We start from the raw sequence: 9,432 nt of genomic DNA, 5'->3' as shown, positions 1-9,432 counted from the left end.
TTCTTGACAATCACGAAAGAGGAGGCTGGTAAAGACTTTTGTAACTGAGGACCAGCTCATGTAATCGGAGTAATAAGGAGCCTCAGAGGAAAGCAGGATGCTATGAACACTTTTGAAAAGTTTTGTTGGAGAGGATCTGCAGCGAAAAGTCCTGCACGGGACGGATGGTGAGTTTGAATTATTTCAGTTTTTTTGGGGGGGGTTCTTGGATACATGTTTAACTTTACTCATCCTCAGTGTCCTCAGATAATGTATTGATTCAGTCACTCTTTGGGGAAAACTTTAAAGCAGTTTTTGCCTCATTAGGCACGATTTACAGATCTCACTCAACTTTGTTTTCAAAGTTCGCTGAAACGCATTTTCGCACAGTGAGTTTCACACAGTAACAAATGTTGCTCACACTTGTTGCTTAAGTCGCCGTTCAAACTGGTGGCAGGTCAGAGCGAGGTCGAGCTGAAGAAAAAAAGAAATGGATGCCTCAGAATAATTTACTTACAAAAAAGTGTCTCAATATTTTTCTCTTATGTTGATATATAGTAAGAGAGCTCTGCTGTACATATAAAACATTAACATTTATTGTGTTCTGCTTTTCTACTGTGAATGAGAAGTAGCACAGAGAGCGACTCAGTTTCTCTTTCCCGTATAAACCAGTGCTTTGGTACGTCTACACAATATAAAGGTTGGGGAGGGTCTGTTTGTGTTTTTATGTCATATTTTTGTCATTTTTAGCTCATCCAGGCAAACGCTGGTAGGATGTTTAGTGAAACTTGCACACAGTGAACACATAACAAGCAAAGTGTGCTCAAGGTTAAGGTCACATTCGTAGCTTTATAGCCAATAAACTGCATTATGATGGATCATGAGCTTGGTGACCTACTAAATCATCAATGTGGTGGTTGCAGAATTACAAGACGACCACGTGATGTTGAAAATGTGTCCTAAACACACACACACACACACCTTTTTGTACTTTTTGTGTAATGAATGCTGCATACTGTTGTTATTATGACCTGTTGTGGGGATGACGCAGACAAAAGCAGTTTTTGTGTTGTGAGGTTTGTGAGGGTGAGTTTGTGAGGTTTTGCCAGAAGAGTCACGAGTTTAGCAACTGTAGTTTGGAAATTGTGTTTCAAGAAATGTGTCCAGACAGCTGTGGACGTTTTGATCATTTAGCGAGAGCTACTGTGCCTGTTCCTGCAGGAGAAATTAGAAAGTGGTGATTATTAAAGACAAAAAGAGTCTATCAGTCACTTCTTTGGCTTTTCAAATGTTGTAATTCTCTTAAATGAACAAGTTATGGGGAAGACTTGCTGGATAAACTGTAATTAACAACTGATTCGAAGTGATTCACTGCAGTTTTTATGGGCTCATCGATAAGATAACCCTGCAGGTGCAACATGTAAATCTATGGTGGAATATTTTGCATTCTAACGGTTTTTCCAGGTGTTTTTTTTTCCCTCCCTTTGTTAGACACAGAAATGTGACAAACTGCTGCTGATCGGAATAAAAACCAGACATTTGCTTCTGCATTGAAAGTGTCGTCCTCCATGCAGCCAGGATAGACTTCATTGGTTATGTGCTGCCTCTGTATTCAGAAGCTGTTTGTCACCTTTTTTCTTTCATGCGCAAAGTCACCACCAACACCTTGAGCATGCACGCCGTCCCAAAGTGATGCTGCTGCGCTGAAAAAGGAGAAGAAACGGAAACTGTCTCCCTTCACCATTATCGCTGACCACATGGATAAGCCGTCTCACCCCGTGCCGCAGTTCGAGGTGGACGTGGACCTGGGCTTTGCTCTCTTCTTTCTCTTCCTGCTGTGTTTTTTCCTTCTGGTGACGGTGGTACGCTGCGCCCAGACCGTCGTGGACCCTTATGGCTCGATCTCCACCTCCACCTACCAGGAGGAGCAGATCACCTGAGATGGAGAGAGGGAGAAGGGGTGGGGTGAGAGTGCAATCTTACCACTGTGTGGGTGCATACTTTTAAGATCATGTGGTTTATAATGTATGTACAAAAAAGCTTCAGGACATTGAGCAAAAAGCAAGCAGTCTCATGGAAGACATGAGGCGTGCATCGTGATTCTTTTCAGTGTTTCAGACTGAGGGCTCGAAGCACCGAGCTGTTAAAATCAGACTTTGTTCCAAGCATTAACACAAAGATCTGTCATGTTTAAGGCTTTTGGCCTTTGTTGGGTTGTTACTGAAAATGTTTCTCACAAGTATTTCTCATTAAATTAGCAACTAGCAAATTTCAGGTTTTCTTTTTCTGTACGTCAAACTGTTTAAATGTGATGCATCTTCTGTGTTCATACTCACAATTAATCAACAATCAAAAGCAGCTCATGTTTCCCTACAGTCCTCCAACACCGCTGTAGGCAGGACTTACAGGTACTATGAAGGTTTTTACAGACTAGTCACAAGAGCAACAACCAACAGCAAAACCAGAGTGAGGGCAAAAGAAGGAAAACCGGTTTGTATTCAAATATGTTCAGTTTCTAACTTTCAGTTCCTCGAATTTCCAGAGTGGGGAAGCTGCTCATTTCAGTTTAGCTTTCATTGTTTTGAAAATATTTAGTTTCTGTCTGAGGCATAAACTAAACTAAAGAGGCAAGAGATTTAAAAAAGCCAGGCTACCATGATTCCCTCCATATTTGGGAAAAACTGAAATCTAGTTTTGTTTTTTTTGTTTACTTTGGTCAACTAACATGTTTTTCTTCACCTAGTTCTGTCTTCTAGTTTAGCTTTTGTCATACAAAACTTTTTCTGTGTGGACCGTCTATGCTCCAAACCATTATTTAATTCAGCATGAGTGGTCTCAATGCGCTCTTTGTTACCCTGGCTGCTGCTTCAACACTGTCTACCCTGGAGCAGTAGCGCCCTCTGCTGGACAAAAGAGGAAAAGCTTACAGCACCTGGTATTCCCAGGCGGTCTCCCATCCAAGTACTGACCAGGCCCGACCCTGCTTAGCTTCCGAGATCAGACGAGATCGGGCGTGTTCAGGGTGGTATGGCCGTAAGCGAGAACATCCTCCATAAAAAGACTATTTATAGATTCGAAGTGTTATATATGTCCACTTGAGAATATGGTTGATTTTATTAACTAAAAGAACATACCACTATTTAGTCAGCGATGACTTGATTGTAGTTTTTTTTTCTCCCTATAGTGTTACAATGTCTAAAATATTGTTTGAAACTGCTTCTTAACATAAAATTATATAAATAATAAAAGGTATCATATTATTTAAGTTTTCGTAGACTGCTGCTGACACAAGCCTGCAGTCAAAATGGCGTGTGCCGGAGGACAATACCGGGGAGACGACGATAGGGGGCAGCACTTCTCAGATTCATTTGTTAACAACCACTTTTGAACGCCGAGAAGAAGGAGAAAAACAACAAGTCTGTTAAGATGGAGGAAAAACCTTCCTGATAATTTTGGATAACACACATTTATATAAAAAAAAAGAAAGAAAAAAAAGTGCAGTTATGACGCAAACTCCAAAACAGTGATTTCAGTGTTAGCCTGATATGTAGCTGCCGCTCCAGCTCTCATTACAGCGGATAATTAAGACATAACATCAGGTAAGTGGTTGAATTATTTGTGTTTGTATTAAATGAGGTAAACCCCCACGCAGCTTGATTGTAGGTAGGAAATGTGTCTAAACACAGCTTTGTTTTGTTATTTGTTCGTTCTCAGTAGGCACAGCTGTAGCCCTTTAAACAGCTTTCAGAGTCTCCTGGTGCTACAGCACTCCTGTAGCAGCAAAAACAAAAAAGTTCACATTTTCTGATTCATTCTCAGGGCTTCAGGACACAGTGATGTCACATGTTTTTTGTTTGTTTTTGCGAAAAACAGTTTCACTTCCAAGGAGTTGCCATTTGGCATTGGTGCTAATGCTGATCCAGATATTAAATTTTAAATGAAAATGCAAATGTTTTCTGTATGACTTCCTCTTTACAATGTTGCTTCAGTTTAATTAGGTTTTATGCATTCATTTATGCACAGTCCTGCCAGAGCATTTCAGCCAGTTTGACTGATCCGTGTTTGTGCTAATATGCTGTGCATTATGGCCAAACATCTCCACCTTGGAACTCATCTTTCTAAAGCACATTGTTCCATAAATTATCTGGTTTGTTCAGATGCAACTCTGCAAACCTAAGCAGTGCTCCCATGTTCTTTCTTAAAGAGAAAAGGCTTTCTCCTGCAGCCCTTTAGACAAGTCATACTCTTTTTCTGATTGTACTGTCACAAACATTAAAGTTATACATTCTCACTGCTCACATGTCACATACTTTTAAGACATTACACAACAAACTTGCTAAGTTAAACCGAGTTGCTCACACAGGTATAGCTGGGTGGTGCTTTAATGAAACAGCAGGTGCTGTCTACTCTCCAGCTGCTCCTGGCCACCCCTTTAAAACATGCTGCTGTGAGCTGAGCTCTGACACCAGGTATTTCTACAGTTAGTGGCTGGCCTGACTGAGTCACTGCCATTTGGAGTGTTATATTTTGCATGTTAGTGAGATATATATATATATATATATATATATATATTCTTTCTGTTTATGTTTTACACCACTTTATTCACCCTATTTTCATCATAATGTTTTGACAATGGTGTGTGGTCTTAAAGCAGGGGTGTCCTGCAGGTTTTAGACCTTAGCCTGGGTCAACATACCTGAATCAAATAATTAGGCCTCTGGAGAACTTCAAGACATGTTGAGGAGGTAATTAGCAACTTAAATCAGCTGTGTTGGCTCAAGGACCCATCTAAAACCTGCAGGACACTGACCCTTGAGGCCTGGAGTTGGACACCCCTGTCTTAAAGAGATGTTTAGAAAAGGCCTTCGGGTCATCGTTGTCCACTTATTTTGAAGCATTATCCAAGTTAATTTCAATTTCAGTGGCAACCAGGGCATGTTCATCATTTTCCCTCCTGGCTCAACCTGGCTACTGGATCAGCATTTTACTGGTCCTGTATATTTACTACTGACTTATTAAGTAGTGCTTGAAAATGCAGTACAGTAAATGCTGTGCCCCACTTAACGCTACAAATATCGCTGCTAGAAAGAGATGCAGTGGCTGCTGTCAATTTGCTGCACAGGTAACAAGAAATCTGGCAAATTTAAAGATCTAACAGCTTATCTGTAAACAGAAGGCTTTTTTCTAGCTTCTGATTAATTTATTTGTGCTGTTGTTGTGTGAAACAAACCAGCGGCAGATGGTAGTTTAAAAATGTGCTGATTTTTGCACCTAATTAGATTTTAAACCTCTAATTCTTAACCTGACAGCACAGGTTTTGGGTTTATGTAATTAAAAAAAACAGACAAACAAAAACCAAGTGGACCGTTGTGAGCATGGAAATTACAATCATGGCCTTCGAGATTGAGGCAAAAGGTTGAGGTCATTATCGATGAAGAGTCAGACCACAGAGGGTGAAAAAGCCTTCGTCCCCTTGGGAATTATATTTAAGCAACCATATATTGTATAGAGTGAAAATCAGTGGACTTTATATAAGAGATCTCCTCTGACACACAGAAAAGGCAGCTTTAACAAATGTTGAATGTGAATTTGATTGATAGCATTTTCATTTTCTTTTGATGGCAAGCTACAGTTGTCAGGATTTGTTCTCACCACGATGAAAGTCTGGCATGGCGATGGCTCAAGTTTCACTGATGCTTTTTTTCTTTTCAGACACTATGTCTGAATCGGCATGTGAGCCCATTCACTCCACAAATGAAACCAGCAGCCAAATGACACAATGGGAAAATGGCTCGGCCTCTCTTAATCTAATAAAGAAAGCAGTGGTGGTCTTGACCAGACTGCCCGATTATAAGATCAGCGCCCTGCGACCGCCGACGCCTCAGCAGTCCTACAGCGAAGCTGAATTCTCCAGCAGCTCCGGTTCTGATATGCAGTGGCAACCAGAGGATGATTCCACTGATTCCGATTTTTCGGTTTCGAACAATAATCAGAAATCTGACAAGAACAGCAGCGGTGACACAAGGAAACCCTCCAACAGCAGTGGTAAGGCCACAAACATTACCACTTGAATCCTGCTCTCAAAACTCTCAAATAACTTTAAAATTCCACTTCTTACTTTTGCCCTCAAAGAAATAAACCCCTCTGTTGGGATATCACCAACTTCTGCCCACTGCTCTCATGAAACTACGAACATCCATCCTAACTTACCGCAGGATGAAGTGAAAGTGGACATGATGGTCTTGGCCAGGAAGAAACGCATGAAGTGGCAGCGTGGGAAAATAGTGGAGATAATTTCAAAGGGTAAGAGAAAATACTGCAGGTTTTCCAGGAATTATGATTTTCTTTGTTTGTTTATTATCCTTTAAACTTGTTAGTCCTTTTCAGATGAGAGCATTTCATTTCATTGTTGTTGTTTTTTTTGTATATTTGTATAAAAATATCTTTTAATTCAATTCAATTCAATTTTATTTATACAGCCCCAAATCACAACACCAGACACCTCAAGGTGCTTTATATTGTAAGGTAGACCCTAAAACAATACATACAGAGAAAAACCCAACAATCATATGATAATAACAATAATGGATTGCATTTATATAGCACTTTTCGAGACCCTCAAAGCGCTTTACAATTCCACTCTTCATTCACTCTCACATTCACACACTGGTGGAGGCAGCTACAGTTGTAGCAGGAGCAGACCTGGAGCAGACTGACAGAAGCAAGGCTGCCATATCGCGCCTCTGGCTATCACCAGTAGTCGGTAGGTGATAAGTGTCTTGCCCAAGGACACAACGACCAAGACAGACAGAGCTGGGGATCAAACCAGCAACCTTCCGGTTACAAGATGAGCTTCCCAACCCCCTGAACCACGGTCGCCCCATGACCCCCTATGAGCAAGCACTTGGGTGACAGTGGGAAGGAAAAACTCCCTTTTAACAGGAAGAAGGCTCTGGCAGAACCAGGCGCGTAAAGAAAATATCTTTAAGCGATGGATTCTTGTCCACCAAAATATACACATTTAAGGATGTGACCTCAGTGTGGTTAAGATTTTCAGCTTTTTTCTCATATTTAGCTGGCAGTGGGCGAGAGGATTGCACACTCTGGACATCAGTCAATTACAGGGCGCACTGCTTCCATTGGGCATATTTAGGATAGTGATAGAGTCATGGTGCATGCAGGAAAACTGTTGCACTTGTGGACATGACCTAATGAAGTATAACCACATTTTTTTTATTATCCTTAGTTTTCTGCGTTTGTCACTGCATGAGCCAGCAACTTAAATTTTTTAAAAAGGACATTGACCAAAGTGCTCCAAAGCAATTAAAAGAATTTGAACCCTTGTTAAATAAACTGAAAATGAAAGACAAAGACAAATGAAACGTTAAAAAGGTGAATAATAACTTAAAATATGTTATTCCTGTTTATAAAAGATGCATTTTCATTTTCTTTCTAATTTGTGAAGTACATGCGGTAAAATCTAGGCAGGCTGACATGTGTTCAGACAGCAGTACTTCACTTTTAAATATGAACCACCAAGGAAATAGCATTTAAATGGTAGGAACTAAAAAAAATTTTCTTCCTCTTTACCAGAAGATGGACGGTTAAAGTACAAAGTTAGCTTTGAAGAAAAGGGGAAGATTCTAGTATCCGGTCACCACATTGCCTTTGACACCCCACCAAAGGTAGAGCATCTTTTTGTCGGCACTCGGGTTGTTGTTCAGTGCCAGGATAACAAGTTCCAGTTCCGGCCTGGTGTTTTAGCCGAGCTCCCCAGCAGAAAGAACCGCTTCAGGTGTTCATACCTCTATGAACAAACATAATCACGGGCTTTTTGTCAGAAGAAACGAGTGTCTCACACATCGCTGTTTCATTTTCCAGGTTCTTGGTCTTTATGGATGATCACACGCCGGTCTATGTCGGCTTACCTTTTTTTCACCTGGTTTGCAGACCGTGTAAGTTGTGCTGTGCTCCGGCTTTTCTTTTACTCACAGTTGCAGCAAGCAGCAGACAGGAGAGTGTTTATTTGAAGCACGCTTACGTATTTAATTCATTATTTCAACAGTGGAAAACATGTTTGACGACATTCCCGATGGCTTTCATAAGCATTTCATGAAACAGTACATGAAGGACTGGCCGTACCCTCATTTGACCATATACAGGGTTGGACAGAGCCTCAATGCAGAATACTTCGGAGAGCAGCAGAGGTGTGAGGTGCAGGCGATCGACTGCAGCTTGATACAGGTTGTTTTTCAGGTGGGTGTCTTTTTTTTTTTTTTTTATCTTTACATTTTAACCAGTCAACAGCAGATATAATGCTTATTCATACTTCAGTAAATATATTTAACAGAGGTGCTTGTCAGGTTGTAGCACAGGATTTCAGGAGGGTTTGAAATTATGAGTTACAGACAGCATGTTTAACCTAAAAACATATCTCCAGTGTAAGTCCGCCTTGGCTATGTTTAAATAATCCAAAACTAAAAAAAACAAACAAACAACGCTCCCGTTTCTTTTCCTAATCACCTTTCCTTGACAGTGTGCCTTTTTTATGTCTCACTCAGGCTGACCATCACAGAGAGTGGATCTACAGAGGCTCCATACGCCTGGAACATGCACAGGCTAGATTTTTGGAAGTGAGCGTGAGGAGAGAGGCCATGAATGAGTCTGACTCTGACTAAATATCCACAGAGAGTGGATGCTGTGAAAATACTGGGAATAGCATTCACAACCCCCAGAAATGTGCCATTGCATCTCTTTGGAAGAAGATTGGCTTGTGAGCGTGCAAATAAATGGCTCAAGGATATAAGGAGGAGATTTAACCTGTTTGAACGGGGTGCTAATTTTGTAATCTTTAATTTGCTGCACAGTTGTGCAAAGTGACTGAGTGGACCATCGCACTGCCGAATGAAACAAGACATAATTTTTCCTAGAAAACATGCGAACGGTGATTTTCTTTTTCAATTTCTAAAGAAATGGCACTTTATAATTGCACAACTTTTAACAGCAAGGTTAAGCAGCTGTATTTTTTCAACTTTTTCTTTTTGAACAGTTCTATGTGAAAATGTTCATACCCTCATTTATTAACTTGGCCACGAATAGAAATTTGTCTGATGTGTGTTCATTCACTTTTTTCAGTGTTGTTTTTTATGAATTGGGAACAATTCATATAAACCTTTTTTCATATTTACAGATTGATATGACAGTTATGTCTCTGATTTATTTTGCCTTTGGTGTCTGTTATGTTGCATCCTTTGTCGTTCAACAATAAAAAATTTTTTAAAAAAGCCTTGTATATAAGCTTGTCATATGCAAGCAAATACCCTCTGCCTCATTCATTTCCTTTACTGGAGTGCATAATTGTAATTTAAAGATAAATCTGAGCTCTCACCTGCTAAATTTACTGATATAAAAATGACTGACATAGAAGTTTAGCTATCTAATATCTTTTCTACA

The 9,432-nt window shown here is 40.2% G+C and overlaps 2 protein-coding genes and 1 non-coding gene across 3 annotated transcripts; 2 read left to right on the top strand and 1 right to left on the bottom strand.

The window, feature by feature from the left end:
* The first annotated feature begins 75 nt into the window (after positions 1–75).
* Positions 76–2,094, top strand: LOC146549104 (cortexin domain-containing 1 protein). The gene is made up of 2 exons (XM_085263256.1): positions 76–167; positions 1,632–2,094. The coding sequence occupies exon 2, from the start codon at positions 1,737–1,739 to the stop codon at positions 1,917–1,919; it is 183 nt and encodes a 60-aa protein (XP_085119382.1). The 5' UTR covers positions 76–167; positions 1,632–1,736; the 3' UTR covers positions 1,920–2,094.
* An 805-nt stretch (positions 2,095–2,899) lies between these two features.
* On the bottom strand, positions 2,900–3,018 carry LOC146549103 (5S ribosomal RNA). Its single transcript, XR_014890576.1, has one exon. It is a non-coding gene; the product is annotated as a 5S ribosomal RNA (ribosomal RNA).
* Positions 3,019–3,348: 330 nt separating this feature from the next.
* LOC146549102 (histone-lysine N-methyltransferase SETDB1-B-like) lies at positions 3,349–9,263 on the top strand. The gene is made up of 7 exons (XM_085263148.1): positions 3,349–3,578; positions 5,692–6,024; positions 6,112–6,282; positions 7,573–7,774; positions 7,861–7,934; positions 8,045–8,235; positions 8,541–9,263. The coding sequence occupies exons 2-7, from the start codon at positions 5,697–5,699 to the stop codon at positions 8,655–8,657; spliced, it is 1,083 nt and encodes a 360-aa protein (XP_085119274.1). The 5' UTR covers positions 3,349–3,578; positions 5,692–5,696; the 3' UTR covers positions 8,658–9,263.
* The last annotated feature ends 169 nt before the right edge of the window (positions 9,264–9,432 follow it).

This window comes from Mchenga conophoros, linkage group LG22 (assembly GCF_057382185.1).
Source record: "Mchenga conophoros isolate Kocher_MC1m ecotype Shallow Benthic linkage group LG22, M_conophoros_male_GT1.1, whole genome shotgun sequence".
Lineage (NCBI taxonomy): Eukaryota > Metazoa > Chordata > Actinopteri > Cichliformes > Cichlidae > Mchenga > Mchenga conophoros.
Note: the sequence above shows the minus strand (reverse complement) of the source record. Positions and strands in the feature narration are given on the sequence as shown.